General features: G+C 53.1%; 1 protein-coding gene and 1 non-coding gene across 3 annotated transcripts in view; one reads left to right on the top strand and one right to left on the bottom strand.

Annotated features, from left to right (window-relative positions):
* Positions 1 to 183: 183 nt before the first annotated feature.
* On the bottom strand, positions 184 to 256 carry TRNAK-CUU (transfer RNA lysine (anticodon CUU)). Its single transcript has one exon. It is a non-coding gene; the product is annotated as a tRNA-Lys (tRNA).
* An 866-nt stretch (positions 257 to 1122) lies between these two features.
* Positions 1123 to 23836, top strand: part of ADAMTS7 (ADAM metallopeptidase with thrombospondin type 1 motif 7) — a 52345-nt gene continuing 29631 nt past the window's right edge. Inside the window, exons 1-13 of one of the 2 annotated variants that reach the window (XM_075044715.1) lie at positions 1123 to 1272; positions 2133 to 2485; positions 6756 to 6927; positions 9487 to 9683; positions 10941 to 11024; positions 11667 to 11791; positions 12831 to 12980; positions 13706 to 13849; positions 17955 to 18099; positions 18264 to 18356; positions 19301 to 19446; positions 21874 to 22043; positions 22265 to 22398. In XM_075044715.1, coding sequence (XP_074900816.1) covers positions 1185 to 1272; positions 2133 to 2485; positions 6756 to 6927; positions 9487 to 9683; positions 10941 to 11024; positions 11667 to 11791; positions 12831 to 12980; positions 13706 to 13849; positions 17955 to 18099; positions 18264 to 18356; positions 19301 to 19446; positions 21874 to 22043; positions 22265 to 22398 — 2001 coding nt within the window. In that variant the 5' untranslated portion in view covers positions 1123 to 1184. Of the gene's footprint in view, positions 1273 to 2132; positions 2486 to 6755; positions 6928 to 9486; positions 9684 to 10940; positions 11025 to 11666; positions 11792 to 12830; positions 12981 to 13705; positions 13850 to 17954; positions 18100 to 18263; positions 18357 to 19300; positions 19447 to 21873; positions 22044 to 22264; positions 22399 to 23836 lie in introns of those variants that run through there. The other variant, XM_075044716.1, reaches the window with a different exon arrangement.

The following is a 23836-nucleotide window of genomic DNA, read 5'->3' on the forward strand; positions in this document are numbered from 1 at the left end:
GTGGCATGCTGGGACTTGTGGTCTGCGGCGGAGCACCCCGCATCCAGGCCTCTCCCCGCCCCCCCAAGTCCCGGGGAGATAAAGTATCGGTTGGTTGTCGATTGTTGACTTAAGGGCCGTGCGGGAGCGAGTGTGTGTGGGGGAGATACAAAGAAAAAAGGGAGGAAGTAGGTAAAAGCTAAGCGCCCAACGTGGGGCTCGAACCCACGACCCTGGGATTAAGAGTCCCATGCTCTACCGACTGAGCTAGCCGGGCACCACGCGCACTCTTCTCACTCTGCCGTACTCGGCAGCGCCCCCCCCGCGCCTGCGCCTCGCCCGTTCCCCGGCCCAGCCGCCAAGCGTCGCCCGCGCTGCCCCAGCTCATTTGCATATTTAACATTATCACTTCAATTATAAAATACCCCCCGCCCCCGCCGAGGCCGGCAAAAGCGGAGTCGCCGCAGCCGTAACGGCCTGGGAAAGCTGCGGGCTTGTCAGTGTCCTCTGCAGCACGAGCAGTCGTCCACCCCCCGCCCCGCCCGCCGTGTGCTGCCTGCGGGGATGAGAAAATACATTTATTTTGCGTGTTGAGCGTCATTCTGCTCCATCTGCCCGGGCGCGGCCCGGGGAGGCCCCGGACGGTGTCACCCGGCGCCCCCCCGTCCGGCTGGGAGCCCACCTCCCTGGCTCTGTCAGTCCTCGCCCACCGGTCACCTTCCAGGACGGGCTCACCGGACACGGAACACTCGGTTTGCTGGTTTTTTTCAACATTTTTGCCTCCTGGCTTAACGCGGGCAGCGGGTAACGGCATCAAATTATCCAAGTTTCGTATTTCCCGCTCATTTTATCCCGAAAAGAACATAAAAGACGATGCCACAAGGGAACGCCGCAGCCTTGCTGCTCTGCCCGGGAGACGCCAGCCTAAGGAAAGCACCGTTTGGGTTGGTTTTTTTTTTTTTTACCCCTGAAATTCGCGGAGCCCCCCCTCCCCCGCCGCCACGAGGGTCCCGGAGGAGCCGCCCACCGCGCCCGCCAGGGGGCGCCATCGGGCCGTACCGGCGCCGGGAGGCGCGCGCTGCCCGACCCGGCCCTGCCCGGTCCTGCCCGCGCCCTCCGCAGGCGCGGAGCCCCGCCCGCCGCGGCCGCCCCCGCCGGTCATGCCCCGCCGCCGGCCGCGCTGAGCCGCCCCGCTGCCCGCACCCATGCCGGTCCCGGCCGGCCTCCTGCGCCTCGCCGCCGTGCTGGCGCTGGCCGCGGGCGGGCAGGCGGGCGGAGGGACGGCGCGGACAGGTCGGCGGAGGAGAGGGGGGGCGGGGGTGGTTGGGGGGGGGGGCTGTGCGGGACGGCGCGGGGCGCGGAGGTGCAGGCGGGGATGTCCGCGGCGTGCGGAGGTGTCGGCGGGGCGCGGAGCCGCACGGGGCGCTCCGCGGGAGCCGGAGCCGGCCAGCCCGGTGGCCAGCGCCGCTGCAGCCCCCGCGCTGGGCTCCCCCCGGCTGCTGCCCGGCTCCCCCCTGCACTCCCCGGCTGCCCCCCGCTCCCCCCCGGCTGCCCCTTGCACCCCCCCGGCTGCCCCCTGCCCCGTCCCCGGCTCCCCCCGGCTCCCCGCGGCCGCAGCGCTGCGCACCCAGCCGGGGAAGCGCCGGGGCCGTCGGTGCCCGGGGGGGTGCTTTGCCCCCAGAGACGGCTTCCAAACACCGTTTCAAAACTGAGATTTGGGGGGGCTTTTGTTTGTTTGGGGTTTTTTTTCCCGGCAGAGGTAATTGAACGGCGGCAACGCACGCATGGAAACGGGCACCAGCCCCGGCCGGAGCAGGGCTCTGGAGCTGCACGGCCCCCCCCGTACCCCCCTCCATCCCTCCCCAGCCCACCCCGACCCTGCCCGTAGCCCTCCCCCAGGGAAAATCCTAGTTCCTGGCCCCCCGAGGGCAGCAGAGGCAGCGTGGGGCCCCACGGCTGTGGGGTTCCTACCCTTCCTTGCTCCATGCCGTGCCTTCGGCAGCGGCAGTGGATGCACCGGTTACCGGATCCAACTGGTATTTGGGTACCTGAGCCCACTGGGCTGCCTTTGGGAGCTCAGCATCCGGCTGAAGGGGTAGGAGAGGAAAGGTGATGAACCCTGAAGCTAACCACTGACCCCCCTTTCTTCCCAGAGCCTGCTCTGCCCTACTCCAGCAGCGACATTGTTCATCCCATCAAGGTTGACGAGAGCGGATCGTTCCTGTCCTACGATTTGTCCCATCGAGCGCTTCACCGAAGGTCTCCTTCCTCCAGGAGCAAGTTTCTCGCCTTCTATGAACTGCATTACAAAGGACAACCCCTGAAATTCAACCTGAGCCTTAACAACAATCTCCTGGCGCCTGGGTTTGTCAGTGAGAGGCGATACGGGGGGATCGCCAATGCCAAGATCCAGTCTCACACGTACAACTCCTGCCATATGATCGGGGAGGTTCGGAGCCGGGCGCTGACGGGAGGTCTGGCTGCGCTGAGCACATGTGATGGCCTGGTAAGTACGGAGATCTTTAATCAATAAGGAAATAGCAGAAACTGTGTGAAATCCTTTTTTCTGCTGAAAGCAGTAGCAAAACTCCTCCCGACAGCAGCAGAGTCAGGATCTCACTGCATAGGTTTGATGTGGCCATGGATGAGCTGACTGTAAATTTCCCATGGATTCCAGTGGTTTGGGAACTCTCCGGGACTGTGTTTACTTGTTTGTGTCCAAATTCCCAAAGAGAGCAATTCTCATATCGCCTCTGCCTTCTAGGACATAAACGTAGGATTATGAGAAACCCATCTGAAAACAAGGTGTTTGAAGCCTGGAGGTATTTATGATAACACAGCTCATGTATAGCTAAACTACTTTATGTTTTGTGAACACCTCCACTGCCTTATTCCACTGGAAATATTTTCAGAGGCGACAGTGACCTGTAAGAGTGTAAGATTTGCTGAAAGGCAAAGCAACTTTCAGGATTAAGGCTGTTGTGTCGGTGCTTGGCAAGGCAAATTCAGGACTTCAGCATAAACGTCCATATCCACATGAGCTGGCATCCAGCTGGCGCAGGTACCGCATCCCCACAGGGATTAAAGCCCCTTGGGGGTTTGCAGAAGTGTTACCGTATAACTTGGTAGGTCCCATGACACGCAGACCCCCGTTCCCGAGCAGGGGCTGTGGATTGACAGAGGTGCTGGGGTTCGCTGGAAGTGGTGGGTGTAGCGGGGTGGGTTTCTCCTTTTGGGAGCAAAGGGAGGCACCACTGCGGAGGGAGGGATCACCGGCAGTGCTTGCGCCCAGCGTCCCTGGGGTTGGAGGGATGATGACTCCTTTGGCTCATCATCGATCTGCTGGCTGCCACAGGTGGCTTCGTTTGGCTGGGGGCTGTGTTTGCATTTTAAGCTTCCTGTGTTTAAATAAAGGCAGTGTGTCTGTACGCTGAGTTAGCCTGGTGGAGCAGGGTGGCTTTTAAATGGCCACCCAAATCACTGTGCTTTGTCTGGAGGTGCAAGAGTGCACTGCTGGATTTTGGGGAAAGCGGAGTGCAGGGCACAGGCATGTGGCAGGGAGCATCGCTGCTAAGCTGCAAGAAGAAAGCTCAGCCCTTCCCCGCTGCATGGCGGGGCAGGACTGGCAGGACAGGAGCTGGGCACGTCCTGGAAGGTTTTGGTTGCTCTTTTCCTACCAAATTTAACAGCAGTTGAAGGTGTTCAGCACCTTGCACTTCATGCAGCACGCCTGTCTCCAGGGGGATGAAGGCTGCAGAAAATAGCCAGGCCCAGCATTCAGTTAAAAAATAGACTGATGCACCTGGGAGGAACCTACAACCTTTTGATCCATTTTTCTGTGAATGTTTGTATGAGAGAAACACTGATGGCTGCCATGTACACAGAAGTAGAAAGTGTCACAAACGCTCCCATGAATGTGTATTTGCACGGGGAGACCCCTGGTAATACGTGATGGTTCTGGAAATGTTTGCGTGGCCTCGTCCTGCCAGTGAGCTGAAATCTGCTGTCAGACTTAGAAGTCCAGTCTTGCAGCGTGAGTCAGGCAAAACCAGGCTGCTAATAGTGAACGGGCTGAAGGATGTTCACGAGGTCATTCGAAACACGTGCTGGTTAAGAGAATTAAACTTATCTTTGTGAATTAACCACAGATGGGAGAGCAAAAAGGAAGTTACTCGTTACATAATTTGTCATCCACATAATGTGTCACTTGAAAACACCCATTTCATAGTGGTGTTTGGTGAACCCCATCATTACGGTCTGTGAAATGTGTTGAAAATGAACAGTATCCTGCAAATGCTACAGATTAGTATTTTTTAAGAAGCAGGAAAAGTTGTTAGCTCACAAAAAGCATTAGCACAATGTTGCAAGAGAGTCTGCCATCCATAAACTGCGAGTGGTGAGCAAACCGCAGCCTTAAGCTGCTTTAAACCTTCTCTACTCAGTCTTAAAATAACCATGGCTTTTTGTCAGTCAGACATGAAATCACGGAAAACTGTACTTAGCGATGTGCTGCATGTCTCATAATTATTATGGAAAGTAAAGTAATGAGCTACTGCTTCATTACAGGGAATTACTCACATGCCACTTGTAAGCATGGTCGGTATTACAGGATGTAAACAAGGAGGTGACTCAGGTGTGGGGAAGCATAGAGCTATAGGCTAGGGCAGCATATTACATTGATACAGGTAATATGGTGGTGATACCTTGCATTTCGAGCCCAGTGTTGCTGCATTGAAAGCGCTCTGCCATTCCCAGTTGTAAAGCACAGATGGGCTCTCCCAAAATTCCTGCCTGTGGCATCCTCATGCGTTGAACCAAATCTCATCAGTGCCTGGAAGGGCCGAGTTCCCCGCTACCATCGTTGGTGCAGCGCCTGCTCCAGCATTAGCTACTGGTGTGGCACACAGTGATGGTACCTTGTTTGACATCCTCAGCCAGCCTCTGCAATCCCTGTTCCCATGACCAGGCTTCATCTTTCTTACCACACTACTGTAAGACTTCAAACTTCTCCTGTCAATGATTTTAAAATAAAATATAGTCATAGGAGCTGGATTCTGCTCTCACTTGTGTAGTTTTGCCAGTGCAGTTTCACCTTCTCCAAGGCGGTTTCTTGTTCTTGTTACAGGCTGTGATGAGCAAGCATGAGGGAGGCAGAGGTTAGGGATGCTGGCACTGCTTACCGGGCTGGACTGGGACACGCAAGGTGCAGAAAGGTTAACCAGGTGTGTTTTAAACAGAGAGAAACGAACCTTCCTGTGGGCAGCAGATGCCACTCAGTGCTACCACAGAACAACCGGTGACGAAACGTGGCCCCTCTGCAGGGCACCCTGGGCAGATTTCAGCTGGGGCAGAGGTCTCTGTTCCCTTCCTGGCTCACAATAACCTGCATCAGAAAATGGAGAAGAAATCATATCTGTGGCCTCCTTCCCTTCCTTCCCCATCCCCATGGTGTTTCCTTCTTGTTATTTTACATTTGCAAGGAGTTAATTAGGGAGGAAGCCATTTTCTCTTCCCTGGCACCGCATGAGCAGTGACAAAGCATCACTGGTAGGCTCAAGTCCTGTTGTATCTTGGAAACAGTTGGAGTGGCGTGTTTTGATTTTCTGTCTTTGTCCCTGCCCTGTCCTGGGGTGTGAAAAATAACAAACATGTCAGAGCAAAAGCATGGTAAGTAAAACTGAGCATGAACGGGCTCCTGAGTAAGCATAGGACACCTCAGCCTGCTCCAGACACCGTGAGGCTGCTCTGAAGCAGACAAGAACAGATGGAGTTGTCTTATGGCACAAAATACATTTACAAAACACTCCTCAAGGCAGCACCCTTGACGCTGCAGACTCCCATGGGAGCTCCCATTCCTTGGGATGAAGCTACCCATCCAAAAAGCTTCCCATGCAGCGACTGCAGCTGTTTGTTCTTGAGATGCGTGGAGGCTGGGGAGTCCAGGGTGAGTCCGTAAGGGTGTGTTGCATCTGGGCCAGGGTCACGGGGGTCATAATTAACCAAGGAAAGTTTTAGGGTGTCATTTCCTGCTAAACGAGAGATGTCAATAACACATCCTCCCGTTGTTGCGTGGAGGGGCTGTGCTTCTTGTCCTGGGACTGACTTTCCTTGATTGGAGTTCCTGCCACGATCAAGTGCTGCTGCAGGTTCCTCTTCCTCTTCCCTGGAGGTTTTCTGGTCTTTGACCGCGGGAAGTCTGTAACCCGATGGTTCACAATGGTGGTGCTTAGGCAGTGCAAAAGGCCAGAAGCAATTGTCTGTGTCTTAGGACGTCCTTAGGAAAAGACCTTCGTTTGTGCAACGCTTACTCAAAACTCTGGTGCTGCACTATGGTCCAAGCTGTCCTTTGGGCTGTCTGCCTGGAGTCCCCAGAGCGTCTCCAGGAAGGTCAGAGAGAGGTGGAAGGAGCACAGTCCCAGACCATATGTGCATATTCCTGGGGGGCTCTGGTTCTCTGGAGAAGGTGTTTCTCTGTCTCAGCATCTCTGCTGCCCCTGAGCTCCTCGCTATCAGACGCCCATCGGGTTCATCACCCATCTGCACTTTATGATGGGATCTCTTTAGCTTTTTACTGTCTTAATGATCAATCCACGCTGGCTTGTTCTCTTTTGTCTGGGAGTTTAGAGCTCAAAATACCCATAAAAACAGTTTCTTTAGAGAAGACCTGTTTCCTGCTGGAAAATTTTGCAAACCCTCTCCCGTTCCCAGGTTCTTCAGTGTGAGTCTGTGCTAGATGCAGGTGGCTTCACAGTGACAGCTTTGTCTCTCCCTGCCAGAAAGGTGTGTTTCAGCTCATGAACGAGGACTATTTCATCGAACCGGTATCCACCAGCTTTCAGGAGGATGGAGCGGCGCAGCCCCACAGGATATACAAGCGCCAGGCGCCTGAGCACAGGCCAGAGCAAGGCAGGAGGCCACCAGCTCCACGGGAAACCTGTGGTGTGCAAGGTATTGTCCCCTTCCTCTTGCATTTTTACAATGAGCTGGTAGCAGCTGGGTCCTGGGATTCACATGAAGCACATTATAGAAAGATAAAGGGAGCAGGTCCAAACCTCAGCCCCCTGCATTGCCTCCGCAGACTCGTTAGTCTTAAACCCTGGCATTCGGCTCCCATCCTAAGCTCCCAGCATCCATCGATGACACCCATTGCTCATAGTTTGAGTTTTGCAAGCTGGGCTGGAGGTCCCTCTTGCCACGTAGGCTGGCAAGGAAGAAAACCCTCAGACCAAAAAACTGAACCAACAGCGGGGAGGGGATGGACTGTGGGCTGTGCAGCGTCCCGCTGCGGGGTGGCATTTGGCGTGGGAGGCGCACAGTCAGCGGTGCCACTGGTGGGTGGGTGTCCGACAGCCTGGAGCTGCTGGTTGAGGGCCAGCCCCATGGCCCCAGGGGTGCCCACACAAGCATTCCCGTAGGCATTTTTATTGCAGGAAGGCTCATTTCACACTGCTAGTCAGGAGATCTCACTTGCTGAGCGCCAGGCGGTGGGTTTGTGGCATTAATCACAAGTCACGGGAATCACTGCAGAGCACAGAGTTGTTGGTTGGTTTTTTTTTTTTTCTCCTGCCAATTTTTCTGTATTTGCTTACGTTTCTCACATGTACGACTCAAGATGTGCTGAACCTCAGACCTCTTGCTCTCATCCTTTCCTCCCAGCCCTGCTGCAAGCATTCTGTGATGTGGAGACTGAGTATTTATTTTCATTTCCTTGCAAACATTGTTTTCTGACCTGTCGGGGCATTGGACTTTCAGAGTGGAACCTGGTCACTGCCCCAGGAGTCTCTCTGCTGCGGGGCAGAGACCGCATGCCGGTTCCTTCTCCTCTGTCTAGAGCAGATGGGTTGGATAAACTTCCAAACCCAAGATTTCAAGTAATGAGGGATTCAGTGCATCCCCAGCAGCTCACGGGTGCTTTACTCCTTGTCTGCGTCGGTGAAGCTGCATCTTCCAGGCAGTGTGTCTTGTTTTGCTTATTTCCTAGAGCTCTGTGCTTTTGGAAACTGGGGTTTTTTTGCTATCATCAGGTTATCTTCAGGCATTCTTCTGTTAATTTAAGTTACTTATTTAATCTATGGTAATCATAATGGCTCCTTTTAGACTTTGAAGTCTATTCATTCTAAATGAATTTCGTTGGGTGTAATATGGCCCGTGTGTAATGCATATGGATCTCTACTGCAATCTGAGCTAGAAAAGTGGATGTGATGTGTATGCCCTGGAAGCGAAACCAAAAGTCTGTAGGATTTTAATTACTGCAAGCCTTTCATTTTGTACTGATGTATTGCTGGTTTTTTTTGCAAAACACCACACAGCCAGATGGTGTTAGGCTGTTAGGTGTTATTTAGCTTCTGTCAATACATAGTGCAGCCTGTGTGTACAGCTGGGCGAGTGTTTAAGAGGGATCTGAAAGGGAAAATGCCACACGAGCCCTCCCTGGGGTCCCGGGAGCCCTCTGCGCCCATCCTCTCTGCAGTACCTTCACGTCCCAGCTGGAAGCTTAGCAGCAAAGGACACAATGGAGACAAGCTCCAAGGAAGCTGTTGCGATTAAACTGTCACAGTGGTATTGGCAATTCATCAAATTATCCAGATACTTGGGATTTTTCAGGCTGGGGGATAAAACACTCTTTCACAGCTAATGTACAGTATAGTCCATAAAATGTAAAAGTCCATTGTTAACTAAGTAAGGCTGAACCCTTAGAAAATGGTCATAAAAGCAATTCCCCCTGTGTGGGATGCGGTTTGTAAAGCCTTTACCCAGCTTGGGGCTGACCCTGACCTTGATCTTGGAGCAGCGTCACAGGAAAAGTCTCTGCATGAGAATTCCCAGTTGCTAGTGTGCGTGAGGAGCATCCGAGCTCTCCTCCGCCTCCCATCTCTTTTCAGCCCAATGAATGTTCCCCTTGTTTCTCCCCGGGAAGGAGCAGAGTTCAGTCTCCATGTGGCTGAGGAAATCTCTGTGCAGTCCTGCAATGTCTCGGTCTTGCCCTGGACACTGATGATCTTTGGGATTTGGCTCAAGACATCAGTCCAGCTTTGAGGCCAAAGAGTTTATCGTGTTGGGGAACTGTCTCTCCTGCAAAATACAGATTTATGATGATAATCAGAAATGTTGAGCCACCAGGGTTGTTTCTTGGTAATACATGCTCAAGCATCTCTGCAGGGTTGCCTATAAATTCATATGTCAATACAAACCCTAAGCACTCTGCTCTGGGAGGCTCCATGTTCCTCGTGGAATATTGCAAACCCTGTTCCAGTAAAAAAATTACTTTGAATGCTTTTTTAATATTTTTTTTCTGTCATGCTAATGCTGCTGTGTAACAGTAATTTTTTGGAACATACAGCACAGCAAAATACATGTAGGTCTAAGTGTGTGGAGCCTCCTTCTCAACACCAAAAGGTTGTTTCTTTGAATTGAAAAAAAAAAAAAAAGCCCTTGATGATATTTTACCAAAGCTGCAGATATTTTACAAAAAAAAAAAAGTCTTTTTTTCCCCCTTTAATCCCTCAGAATCTCAGGAAAACCTGGAGAGGTCTGAGAAACGGCGGGAAAGATGGGAACAGAAGCAGCACAGGAAGAGAAGAATAAAGCAGCGCTCCATCAGCAAGGAGAAGTGGGTGGAAACACTGGTGGTGGCAGACACCAAGATGATAGAATACCATGGGAGAGAGAACATAGAGAAGTACGTGCTGACCGTGATGAACATGGTGAGTCCTGGTCCTCTCAATGGCAGAGCCGCCAGGTCCCTGGGGACACGGCTGTGAGACATAAAGACCACTGGGCTTGCCAGGACTCGTCCCTGGTGGGACCTCAGCAAACCTCTCACTGGGCAGGCTGTTCCCACCCACATGTTGGCTTTTCTGCTCCATGTTCCATCCGCCGCGGGAGGATGGGTCAGTGTCAGCAAGCCCGAGGCCAAAATTTGGATGCAGGCGGGAGCAGCTCAGCCTGCAGCAGTTTCACCTTCACCATGAGCTCAAGGGCTGTTCCCTTCTCCTTCCCTCCATGGGGATGGATAACTTGGCCTCCCAGGGAGATACCCCAAGGACAGAGATGCTCCAGGGAAGGGAGGTGGTGGGTACTGCCCAGGGTCGTGCCACTGCGGCTCTCCCCAGGCAGATGTGCAGGCAGCTTGGGCACGGGGACGCAGCTGAAGCTGAAACCATCCTGAAACCTGTGCAAGGGCCACCCACCGCCCTCCACATGGTAGGGAAACCTCCTTGCAGGAGGAGAGACCTGCGGGGACCTGGGAGCTTTGGCTCAGACTCCCTGGAACTCAGGGGTGGCCGTGCTCGCAGAGGGAGCGCTCCGGGGCAGCTGCCATCGGAGCCAATGCCAGCACTAGCCTGATTAGTAGGAGGGACGTGAACGGCTTTCCTGGAAAGGTGGCACTGAGGACAGTTGAGGGAAGGAGCACCGGATTGTGGTGGTCTCCACTGGAAATCTGGGAGCGGTTTGCTGGTGCCATAAAACAAGCAGATATGTCAGTGTGAGTTAGTTTAGTCTGTTCACTCTGCTGCTGCCGTGGTAGCAGCTATTTGCATTTTAGAAAAGGGTTGATGGCCGGAAAAGAGTGTGGGATTGGGCAGAGGACCTCACGGTAACATCCCTGGGTTTCTGGGCGTTGGTGAAGGCACCCGGAGAGCACAGGCTTCCTTTGAGATGTTAAATGCATCCACTAGTAGCAAAAGCAGAAGTGTTCCTCCGGGTGTTTCTGGTTGAGTTTCAATGTGCTACACAGATTATATCGATTTTAAATGGATATCATTACACTCCAAACGCTTTAGTCCAGGTCTGCATCTGGTCTTGTCCTTCATTTTGGGGAATTCCCTGAGATGTTGTCAACAACCTTCAGTAGCTTCCCCTTGAGCTCACGTTCCCCTGCAGATGTACTTACCAGCAGCAGTGTCACAGGGCAAGGTCTTTCCTTTGGGCTTTATTTCTTTGGCTTTTGCTTGTTGCAGGTGGCCGGTCTGTTCCACCACGCCAGCATTGGGAACCCCATCAACATTGCAATAGTGCGACTCATCCTGCTGGAGGATGAAGAGGTAAAAAGAAAACATGGTGACTCACCCTCCCATCCTGGCAGCGAGACTGGGATACATGGGGAGCTGGCCTTGAAAGCCCATAAGCTCTCTCTTCTGCTGTCTTCATGGCCTGGATGAGTTTGCATAAGATAAACACAGGTGCCCGTGCCTTGCTTCCTTGTCTTCTGCGTGGGCTGCAGCCCTGGTGAAGTCAGGCAGATGGCATGGTCAGAGGGACTGCAGAGTCTGATTCTTATATTAATCTATGATAATTCAGCATCAACGCCGGTAGCAGAGGGCTGTGAATCGCTGGTTGGTTGTGCTCCCAGCTGCAGCGGTGGCTCTCAGGGAGCCTGATACCCCTCAGATAGGCTCCCCAGCTGCGTCCTTTCCCATCAGCCAGGACGGTATTTTCCCCGCAGTGTTTCTTAACCCCCATTATCAGATGACTAAATGTTTCAGTTGAATCACAGATGAAAAAAAAGCAGAAGAGGACTATTCCCACCCAGCCTATAACCTGTAAATATGGAGCAATTCCATCTGGGTGGTAGTTACTCTCGATTCCACTCTGATGTGTCTGAGATCAGACCTCTCCCCACTGCATCCTGAAAACCAAACAGATCTGGCAGCAATATGACAGCAGGCTTTTATTTATGCTGGCAGGAGGACCTGAAGATCTCCCACCATGCAGACAACACCTTGAAAAGCTTTTGCAAATGGCAGAAGAGCATCAACATTAAAGGAGATTCTCATCCCCTGCATCACGACGTCGCAGTCCTGCTCACAAGGTATTATGCCTGTGTGCTAATTCTATGCTGTAGATGCCATGCTGGCAGCTAGAAACATGTCTGCTGGCTGCATGCAGGGAAGCAGACAGGCAGCCAGAGGAACATCTCAGTGGGAACTGTTGAAATCTCACTCTCCATGCCTGAGCCCTGCCTGGACATCTGCACATAAGAGATGTAACATGAAATCCAAAGATAACCTGGTCCTAGTGCCTGGAACTGGTCTCAGATCTCAGGTTTAAACCTGGAGACAGCTCCCAGTTGACTAGCAATTGAGGTTTCCAAACCAGATTTTCACCACGGCCCTGTTGCCAAGCCCCAGGATGGCTGGATCCTCCCAGGAAATGTACACAGGGCTTAACTCTCCTTTTTCCCTTGGAGGCTAACTCTAGGATTGGCAGAGGAGCCTCTGAGAAGGCCCCTGACCTCCCATGAAGCTCGCAGGAATTCACACCTCTGGCCAAGTTTATATACCTTGCAGTCAAAATGTAGTTTGATGGTTTCATGCTGCAGCAGCTTGTCTGTTGGCAGTATCGTGGTGGTTTGTGTGATGATTCACAACCCACAATGTTTTCATCTTCTTTAGAAAGTTTGCTTTGTAGCAGAAATAAGGCACTTAAGGCCGTGTACTTCAATGGAGTTGTTCTTCCTGGGTGGCTGGTGCTCCTCTGCCCTGGACCACAGCACTCCTGGGATGTGCTTCCCCAAGCAACGTAGTAATCACTTAATTATTCTCAGCATCAGCTTTATTTATACAATGGAATAAACGTAGCCAGGCTGGCTAGCAGTTCCCATTAATCAGGCTTAATAATAAGCCAGGGATACCGGGAGAGTAAAGGGGAAAGGAAAGGTCATAAATCTTTCCGTTGCGGAAAGACGTTGGATATCTCCATTCTCACTTCTGTTTGGCCAGCGTCCGTGTGTCATTCTCCGTGGGCTGGGGCAAGTCCCGTGCTCCTTCCTGCGTGTCGTGTTGGGTCCTGCCGCTCTCAACCCCCCTCTTTGCTCTGTGTCTGTGTGTTCGTTGTCTCCATCACCCAAGGAAGGACATCTGCGCAGCGATGAACAGACCCTGCGAGACCCTGGGTCTGTCCCACGTGGCGGGGATGTGCCAGCCCCACAGGAGCTGCAACATTAACGAGGACACAGGACTGCCCCTGGCCTTCACCGTGGCCCATGAGCTTGGACACAGGTACCACTGGCTTCCTCCTCCTCTCCTCTGACCTCTGTCCTCTGCGCCGCTCAGTCAGGGCTTGAGAAGGCACGGGTGGAAGTTGGGAGAAGATTGCCGAGCAGTTCCGCACTGGTGCAAACCTTCCTCTGTACCCGCGAGAACTTACCCTGGGAATTTCATTTCAGAGTTAAGTTTTTGGTTGCCGCAGGTTCAGTGAAAATCCCATAATCCAAGGCAACCTGGACAAATTGCATTTGTATATTATCCTGTGTTGCTGATGCTAAAAGTTTTGGAGAAGAGGGTTGCCCATTAAGAAGTTTTAAAATAGGCTCTGTGTATAGAATCAGTGACAGAATTTTGCTTGCCCTAATTTCAGTTAAATTTTGACAAGATCACTTGAACATCATAGTTCATAAGAGATATCTTTGTATGGTAAAAATGTGTACCCAGCAAGTTTAATTAAGTCGATCTTGTTCGATACTCTCATTACTTCTTTTCTTGGCTGGGTTTCAGTAAGAAAGCTGAAATAAAAGCATGGGACAAAGTTCGGGGCAGTGTCCTTGGTATCACTGAAATGTCCACATGGCCAGATCCCCCAGTCCTGTTAATGACCGAGTCCCCGCGGAGCTGGGACGGTTTATGATGTCCAGCGTTGCGTGTCATTGTGCTGGAAAGCAGAGAGGCTGCGCGGTTGTAGTGGCGTGCGGCTCACCTCTCCTTTGTGGGACTGTGCTCTTACACAGTTTTGGGATTCAGCATGATGGAAGCAGCAATGACTGTGAGCCAGTTGGGAAAAGACCTTTCATCATGTCTCCACAGCTCCTGTATGACACGTCCCCACTCACCTGGTCCCGCTGCAGCCGGGAGTACATCACACGATTCCTCGAGTAAGTCCTCCTTTCCTCTTCTTCTTGGCTTGTGGGGTGCTGGGGGTGGCTTGGGGCTTGGGTCTGCAGCTGGGGACTGACCCAGGCGATTGCGCTCAGAAGTCAGCCCCAGGGCACGTGGGGATGCTTTTATCTCACTCGGTTGCCTTGGTCCTTGCTGTGAAGGATAGGGGTTGAAGACAAAAGCAGCACGAGGTTTGGGTGGTGGCACAGGGGTTGTGGCTTGAAAAATAAAGCTGAAGTGGTTTTCTTTGATGCTCTGTGCAGTTTTCTTCGGTGCTCTGCACAGGGCAGATGATGTTTGCCTGTAGGCAGGAGACATCACGTGAGGAAATGAGACCAAGCCAAATTCTTCCGTGCATTTGTTTATTTTTAGCACCCCGTGGCTGATTTTTCAGCCTGTTGTTATTAAGTTCTTAGGAACACGGCCCAGAGATTTACGATTGTCAGCCAGTGGCTTGCACTGGAGAAACATTTTTCTTCCTTGCTAGGGGAAGGTTAGAAAACAGTGAGAGCATCGGCAAGAAACCACGATGGGGAGAGCTGGGCGAGGGACTGGCACTTACATGGTGGGAAGGCTGCCCGGGGCTGAGGTCCCATTTCTAAATCCCAGCCTGGAACATGTGGGCTTGGCCTCCATGCAGGGTGAATTATTGTTGATATACGGCTTTTGGTGGAATGGAGCTTTCTCGTATCTGCAGTGTTCTTGGCCTCCTGCTTTTAACCTTCACTTTTGGATTAAGAATTTCCTGCTTGCAATGACCTTGGGCTGCTATGAGCTGCAATGGGGAAGAAACAGAGCAGCTGGATGCTTCTCCAGTTGGGTTTTGGTCTCCTTGCTCCCCCTAGAAGGGGCAACTCTTCCTTACGAGTGGAGCAGAGCCCGGCAGGCGTCTTTCACTGACTGCGACATCCCCCCGGCGAGGGAGAGGCCCATTGCCAGCACAGACATGAGTGTGTTATAATAAGATGTTGGCAGGAGAACAGGAAGGAATGAGCCAGAAAATAAGACCCTGCTGACCTGGGGCTGCTGGATGTGCTTGGAACAGACCTCACGTTTGTTAAAAAAAGCACTCTCAGATGACGATTATTATTTTACAAAAGATTTTTATTTTACAAGCACTGCCGACCATTTAAGCATCTGAAGATGATTCCCGTCACTGACAGCGGCACGGCCCCGGTGCTGTGGGTCAGGCCCTGGGTGCAGCCAGGGCTGGGTGACCCTCTTGGCGAGGCTGTGGGTCAGGGTCTGCTCGGACACCCAGGGGTGATGGAAGGGGTCTCCTCCCTGCTGTGGTGGCGGTGGCCCCCAAGGAACAAGCATCCATCATGCAGGCCAATGAGGGAGGCTGGCACAGGGTGGGTGGTGATGCTTCCGTGGTGGAGGCACTGCTCCCGACCCGGGAATCTCGTCAGCCCCGGGACGTGCCAGCGCTTCCCAGATAAGCCCTTTTTGGCGTTCCGTGATTTTTTCCCCTCTAACCCTCGGAGGAGTTGGAAGATGCTGTAAGGCTCTTTGCTCTCCACCCCTCACCGTGACGTGAGCTCTTTCCCAGCCTGGCTGGTGGAATACCCTTGTAAAACAGGGTCTGGTATCTCGTGGATGCCCTGCCTGCACCATGAGCACGTGACGGTATGGAGCAGCCTCCCTCCATCTCAGCAGCAGCCTCGGCACAGCTGCAGGTTGTCTTGTGTCCCTTCAGTCTTCTCTCTAGATCAACCAGTTTTTCAGCCTCTTTGCGCAGTGCTGGAGGCCATCTTCCATCATCCTCCTAGGGGCTCCTTCCAGCCGATCTCCTTCCCGGAGCTTGGGGACGGCTGGTTTTCCCCTGCCTTTGCAGCCCTGCTCCACCAGCAGCATGCAGCCCTGCCTGCTGCATCATTCCTCTGCCAGTTCTGCCAGATCCCCTGTTTGTGCAGCTGATTCTTCCCAAGCTCCAATCCTTGCCTTTGTTTTTATTGAATTCCATCCTGGCTTTTTGGACCCTTCCTCCAGTTCTCTGAGAGCTTTTGGAATTTTAATCCTGCTCTCGAACGTATCTGCAGATCCTCCCAGCCTGCTCCCATACGGGGATTTGATCATCATACCATCTACTCCATCATCCAGCTCGTTAACGAATGAACTGAAACAGGCAGATGCAGTGCAGACCCCTGTGCATTTTTACTGCAGAGTGTGGTTTATTGCATATCCCTGCAAAGCCAGAGGGAAACTTGTGCCAATTTTTGCTGGCTCAGTAATGTGTTTTGGCCAATGGAAGAGACGATTGTAAAATATTAGGGTGATTGTAACATATTTAGGACAATTGTAAAATATTTAATGAAGAAATATATTTTAAACATACCACTGGAAAGCTGACAGCAAATCTAAATCACCTCCCATACTGGGACAGAGACCTCTCCCGTAAGCTGGGGCAAGGCAGAAAGGGCCTTGAGCAGATCAGAGGGCATGGAGGGTTGGGAGTGGTTTTGGGGCGATGTGCGGGGCCCCAGGTGCTGGTACCTGAACAAGCAGTGGTGAACTAGTCCAGAGGAGCACCAGTATCATGCATGTAGCTCGTGCAGGAGCCCAGTGCTTAAGCCTGGACTTTCCCCAGCAAAGACATCATTCTTTCCATTTTTAAAGAAAATACTCTTTTAAAGTGTTTTCTACCAGCAGGTAAAGAAAATACCTCTGGAGGTGCAATGCAGCGACCTCTCTACGCCTGAAACAGGCTGCACCGTGATACTGTGTCCAGCTGCCTAATCCACGTTTAATTCATCCCAGCTCAGCCCTGCATCACTCACAGCGATCCTTCCCTCCCCGCCAGGCTGGGAGAGACAGGATGCTCCCGCTGTTGTGGACTTGGGAACAAAGACTTTCAAGCCCCTGGGCTGCTGAAAGCAACCTGTTTACTGTTTTTTCCCATAGGAAAGCTGCTTATAAAAATATATACACATGGTATTTTAAGGGGCTGTCTTCAGCCAAGTAAGCTGTTTGCAGGTGTCCAGTATGGACCTCACTGGGGTGGGATGGAAAAGGGAGGAGAGCGTGCCAGTTCTGCCGGGCATCGCCCTGTGGCTCTGCCGGCACCCCAAAGCAGGAGCTCTCCCGTGCTGCTGGCCCTTGTTTCTGTGTTGCTGGTTTGGGTTAAAAAGGAATCTTGTTTCAAGCTAATTTAGACCTGTTCCCAATCACAGCAGGCCGAAGTAATCTAATCTGCTGAGAAACCCTCGCCAGAGACTTTGCCTTGCTGGAAACAAGTTTGTTTAAATCAACACTGAAAGCTTAACTAGTGACAATTTCTTGTGTGTTTGTGAAGTATCGTAGCAAAAGCGCTCAGAGGCAAGAGGCGGCCAGGAACGTCCCTCGCGGCTCCCGCAGCCTGGCTGCCTGCCACCGGCTGCCTTGATGGCTCAGTTTTAATATCTCTTTTCTAAAGACGGCCTGTCCAGCACAGTTTGAGCACTGTTTGTAGCAGCAAATACGAGAGTGAGTGCGTTTTGCTCCTGACAGTCTACTTTATTAGCAGGGCATTGACACATGGGTTGTGCTGTCCACAGGGACGTTTCTGGGGTCAGCATGATGTACAAACGCGGGGACAGCATCTGTTTCTTGGCAATGAAATGTTTGTTCAATGAAACCCTTCACCTTGAATGGTGAAAGCGGGTCCCGGCTGAGGACTGAGCTGATGACCTGTTCACAAAGCAAAAATCCAAGGGATTATTCCCAGAGAAAATGACATTTCTGGCTTTCCGTAAGAGGGAGAGGGGCATCTCGGGGGGTGAAAGGGGGAGTGTGCAAGGCACCGGTCCCACAGCTGCATGGAGAAGCCGCTGCTGCCTTTGCCCCTCTGCCTTGCCCATAACCCACCGTACCGGGGGTCTGTGGTGCGATTGCTCTGGGAGCGGGCACCCATTCCGAAAAGCAGGTACCCACATGTGCCTGTCCGCCTGCTGGGGCGGCTCCAGGGTTGACTGGAGAGCCAGGGTCCTATTGGCTAGAGATGCTAATTGCTTCTCATCATGGTGGGACACTAATGAGCTGTTCTGCTCCTCCGTTAGCAGCTGCTGGAGCGTTATAGTGTGCTGGGCTGGTGGTGATGCCGCTCTGACCTCTGTTTTTCAGCCGAGGCTGGGGGCTGTGCCTGGATGACCCCCCTGCCCAGGAGGTGCTGGACTACCCCTTGGTGCCCCCGGGTGTCCTCTACGACGTGGGCCACCAGTGCCGGCTGCAGTACGGTGCCTACTCCACCTTCTGCGACGACATGGATGTAAGCCGGGGTCCCCCCTGATGTTACACGGGCTTGTGCGGCTCCGAGGGGCTGTCTGGGGGTGGGGGGGTTTGCACGGGGCGATCCTCTCCCTGCAAGTCCAATTTGTGCCGATGGGTCGGCCGGTCCAGTAACTGAGTCCTGTGTAACTGTGTTTTCTGCAGAGTGTCTGCCACACGCTGTGGTGCACAGTAGGGAACACGTGCCACTCCAAGCTGGACGCTGCTGTTGACGGCACTGCCTGCGGGGAGAACAAGGTAATGGGGAGCAGTCCCCTCCGCGGCTGCAGAGACTCCTTGTCCTGCACGCAGAGGAATTTCACAGGCTCCTGCATACCGGGATGGGCTCACCTCGCTGCCCTTGCTCTGCCCGAACACCCGCTGCTGCCAGGGAGGGACTGCCTTCAGTGAAGCTGAAAATGCCTTAAGAAGGTGAAACACGCAGTTAATTACCATGGCAGGAGAGCACAAGGCTCTCCCTCTGTGGTGGCGGATGCTCGTCTCCGGGACCTGCCCCCCCTGCAGGGGAGGCACCTCTCCTTGCTGTGGGGCAGAGAGGGTCTGGCAGCACCCACGGCAGCTTGGTGGGTGCTGCACCAAGCATGGGGTGTGGAGGGCACCAGCTATCTGCAGCCTGCTCCAGTCACCCTTGCAAGGGTGATGCTGGCTCCTGTACCGCAGCAGCCCTGCGACGCAGCATCGCTCTTCCAGAACATGGTTTTCCTGTCCAAGGTAGCATAATATAGAGTTATAAAAATACCTGTAGACATCTGTCCTCGCTAGGTTTAGTGTCCCCTCCCAAAGTCCTGGCCCCAGAGCACTGGGGATGACCTTGGGCTTAGCCACCACTCCCTGCGAAACTTCCCGCCGTGCCTTTGTCTGTGGCTATGCCTCGCTGGCTCTTCCCTCTGGGCTGAGATCAGGCCACGAATCCCCTTGCTCAGGTGGAGGTTTGGGTATGTTGCCTCAAGCAAATCCTCAAACAACCCAACATCTCTCAATGTCCCATTGCTTAGAGATGCACCGGGCTGTTGCAGAGCCCAGCTGACCCCCAAGCACCTCCGTGTGAGCGACGCGTGGATTTTCACAGGGCAATATGGGTGCTGGGCTTCAGTGCTCCCTGCGGCCGGGCTGTGTGACTCACCATCAATTATTGCATCCTTAAACCTCATTTTCTCTTCTTCTGGCCTGTCACTTTGCAGTGGTGCTTCAACGGCGAGTGCGTGCCCGTGGGTTACCGTCCCGACGCAATCGACGGTGGCTGGGGCTCCTGGAGCTCGTGGGCTGCCTGCTCACGCAGCTGCGGTGCGGGCGTGCAGAGCGCAGAGAGGCAGTGCAGCAGCCCCACGTAAGTGAGCGCTTGCTCCTCCGGAGCTCATCCGGACCCTATTTAGGAGAGGAACCCAGCGCTTCTTTATCACCCTGTAAAGCTGGGGACCATCATCTGGCCAGTGCGGTCGTACCCCTGTCTGCGTCACACGGCAAAGCCGTACCATTATGCAGTTATCAGTCTGAACAATGTGTTTTTCAAACACTCGAGAGATTCATTTCATGGGGTTATCCAGCTGGCTGGGCAGCAGAAGCCTCTAGAAGGGCAGAGTTTGCTCTGCCTCCTTCCACAGATAAGTCGCTCCTGCTCCGTGCAGGCAGAGAGCAGTTGCAATATGACTCGAACAAAGAGCAAAGCCCCCACACTTGTAGATGTAAAACATATCCGGTGTCCTTTAATGACGGAAAAGAAAAAATAGGTGTTCTTTGAGCCCGAGTCAGTCGTTTTGAAAAATCCAGCTGCTCTTTATCACCCCATTGCTTGCCATGAGCAATTTCTGATCTGCGCCCGGCCGGAGGCTGCTTCCTCCCAGCCTGCCGGTGCTGCAGCCAGCGCTGGCTCTCGTTGGGAAGCATCCGGGCACTGGCAGAGGAGCAGCCTTGTCCATCCCATGATTTCTGGGCTCACCCATCTGCTCCCCAGATGTCCCCTTCATCACCCAACTGCTGTTGTATTAGATTCAGCCAAAGCCCCTGGCTTGCCCAGGTGTCAGAGCGTCCTGGGACAGGGAGAGAAAAGGGCTTTGTGAGCAATGTTGCAGTGGCAGTCACTTTTCAGAGGCTTGAGGAGCTCTGAAAGCTGCAGGAGCAGGCTCTCTAGTGAGGCCAGATGTGCTTTCTGCCCAGCTTCTTCCTTGGGCGCGTTGTTTTTAGCACATGCTGTTGAGCTGTTTAAAGAAGCGCCGCGTAATCTCGGTTCCAGGTCAAGAGCTGGGTTTGTGTTTGACATGAGTTTTGTGGCAGAAGTGCAATTGTAGTTTATGGAGTGTTTTAAACACAGCTGTGGGCGGGCAGGAGAGCAAACACTGGAAAAGCAGCAGAATTTCCCCGGGCAGTTGTTTGCTTTGGCCACCGTAGGTAAATCTTCAGCTTTGCCTTTTGGATGGAGTGAACAAATGTGAGCACTGGGCAGTCCTCCTCCCGCAGGCATTTCCTTGGGGCAGGGTGTGTAAACACAACTCTAAAATAATAATTAACTTTATTCTCTTCAGCAAAGCGTGCCCGGACTTAACTGATCAGGGAAAAAGTAATTTTCGTGAGGTCGTGGGGATGTGGGCCATGGAGAGTGCTGTGACCAAAGGAAAAGGCAAGCATCAAGAGATGGTGGCAGTATTTTGAGGGTCTGTTGGCACCTGAGAAAAGCCTATCGTTGCTTTTAAAGTCCCTCTTACTTTAAAAAGTCCAGCAGCAGCTTTGCTGTTCCCTTGGGCAGTAGAGGAGCAGAGTCGGAAGCGTGTCCTGGGCGGGATGGAGAGCAGCTCCTCCGGAGCAGCTGCAGAATGGGCACCTGGCTAACATGGCTCCTGGGACCACTGGCATCTCGTCAGCCACAGTACCCGGGATGGTGAAGGAGATGTTTTACCCCAAGGGAAGGGTGCCTGGCTGCAGCTGCAGGAGGTGCGGGGGCTTCAGATGTGTACACTGCCAGTGACACCTGACTTTAATAACTGCTTTTATAGTATCGTGCACTAGACTATAAAATTGGCCATATTTCCAACATTAAGGAGGGACTGTCGAGAGACAAGACCCAAGATGTAGCTAATCTGGCTTGAGAGCCGTCACTCAGCAAAAGCTGCCTTTGCTCCACAGTCTCACCCTGCGCGGTCCTGTAGCACAGCCCAGCAGCCGCAGCAGCAGCAGGGAACTGCTCCAGGAGGGACTTGGAGAAGGATGTGGGCTCTGGTCTCCACGCATTTCAAAAGCTTGCTCTGTGGAGTGGGGTGGATGTTCGGTTCGTAGCCAGCTTCCTTACGTGAATGTTGCAGCAGTGCTACGTGTGAGTTATAACTGGGAGAGCTCCCTGTTGACTCCACGTGGATTCAGGCTTGACCCAACCTCATGAGATCAACCTTAGCAGCAGGTACAAACCCACCCTCCCTTAGCTGCAAATAAAAAGGGAATTTCCCCTTTTGTGTGGTAGGTCCTTATTTGATAGGACAGGGGTGATGGCTTTAAACAAAAAGAGGGTAGATTTAGATGAGATGTAAAGAAGAAGTTCTTCACTGTGAGGGTGGTGAGGCACTGGAACAGGTTGCCCAGAAAGGTTGTGGATGCCCCATCCCTGGAAGTGTTCAAGGGCAGTTTGGATGGGGCTTTGAGCAACCTGGTCTGATGGAAGGTGTCCCTGCCCATGGCAGTGGGGTTGAACTAGATGACCATTAAGGTCCCTTCCAGCCCAAACCCTTCCGTGATTCTCTGATTTTTCCCTTTTCCCTCCCACGGACAGGCCAAAGTATGGGGGCAGGTACTGCCTGGGGGAGCGGAAGCGGTTCCGGATTTGCAACGTCAGGCCATGTCCCCCCGACAAGCCCTCCTTCCGTCAGGTCCAGTGCAGCCAGTTCAACCCCATGCTCTACAAAGGGAAACTCTACAGGTGGACACCGGTGCCCAACAACAGTGAGTCAAAGGCAAAGCCCACTGCTGGATTTCTGCCTGCAGCCCCAATGAAAAACCTGAAACACAGTCTTGCTAATGGCTTGGTTTTGCTGTTCATGTCTGTAAGATTTGCCTTGCAGCACGTTTATGCTGTATTTTAAATTATGGCTGGGCTTGCAGGGTTAATACATGTTTTCAGAAATGGTTACTTGGGTTTAGTTTCTGCCTGTTGGGTTCCCCAGTTAACCCCTGTGAGCTGCACTGCCGGCCGGAGGATGAATACTTTGCAGAAAAACTGCGGGATGCCGTCATTGACGGGACACCATGCTACGAGATGAACGCCAGCCGCGACATGTGCATCAACGGCATCTGCAAGGTGGGTCCCATGCCGGGGCCCTCTGGGGAGGGAGCCCAAGGACCCCCCGTGCCTGGGGAAATGCAGGCGGGTGCTGTGACCCATCCCGTAGGTGAACACCGTCCCCTCTCTCACACGCGCTGACGGTCTGAGCTTATTCCTTGTGTCATTCACCACTCAGAAAGCTTTCCTTATTTCCATGAGGTGTGTGGTACGGACATATTTCAGCCTCTGTGTGGGCCTCAAGGAAATAGAGCACAAACCCAAGGAAATGAAGCAAGAAAAGTTTCCCTTGAAAATAAGGTCAGGATATGAAAGGGTGTGTAGAGAGGATGCCCAGACCAGCCCTGCACCCTGAGTGCGGCTGGCGCTGGTGGCCACAGGTCTGACCTGCAGTGATGGAGATGCTTCCCCTGGCTTGGCAGCCTCTCCCAGCACTGGCATTTGTCCTTCCTTCTGGGAAGTTGTTTTTCTTTCTTGGAAGCTCCTGACAAATGTGCTGCAACATGCGGTGGCATGGCTCTGGCTGCCGGCCAGGGAGGGCATCTCCCAGCATGGGAGACACAGGAATCTGGTGGAGATGGCACAGCTGGTGCTGTGGGAGGTGCTGGCGTGGCCGGGGACGCTTTGCCGAGCTGTGCCCTGCGTCCTGCAGCTGCGTTTGGTGGCAACAAGACGGTCCCTTCATTCATACCTTCCTTTTCCCTAGGGAAGCGGTCCTGAGGTTTTGGATAGAATAAGCACACCTGGAGGACATTGGATTTCTGTTAAATTAGGGAATGGGTGGCGATCTGAGCTGCTGTGGTACCATGGTCTGTGGTGCAGATTCCCACCATGGGACGTACCAAAGCCACGCTGCCGCAAAGCTGACGGCCACCTGTCACCAGGGACACACGCGAGCAGGCAGGACACGGTCGGGTCTGCCGTAGTGTTGGATAAAGAAGCTCTCTGAAAGGCTTTTTGGAAAAAAAGGCTTTTTGGACAGCACAAAGAGCAGCAGGAAAGAGGGAAAATAATCAGTCAATGAGTTTCCTTGCAGCCTCTTATATAAAAACCATTTGTGGAAACTTCTCCCTCTCACTGGCCGTGCTGCCAGCAGCAGCAGCCAGGGGCCGGACGGCAACTGGAGGCTTTGAGAAGGTCCCATTTGTTCCTGTAATAGGCTGTAAATTACTTCAAAGGCTGCAGCGTGCTGATACACAGGCACGGGCTGGAGGGAGGGTGCAGGCTTCATGATTTTTATTTGGCACATACAACAGGGTGCGATCCAGCAGCTCACGGCAGACGATAGCACATTTAGCCAGAGCTCACTGCACACAAAACCCTCGTCGCCACTGAGCCTGCTGCTGGCTGCGACACTGGAGTTAAACCTGGCTCACTACAGACCATCGCAGTAGTTAAAACAGTGGGTGCTTCTGCTGTAGGTGTGTGCCAGTGGTGCCTGGGCACCTCCTCGGGC

This window comes from Buteo buteo, chromosome 13 (assembly GCF_964188355.1).
Source record: "Buteo buteo chromosome 13, bButBut1.hap1.1, whole genome shotgun sequence".
In the NCBI taxonomy this organism is placed as follows: Eukaryota; Metazoa; Chordata; class Aves; order Accipitriformes; family Accipitridae; genus Buteo; species Buteo buteo.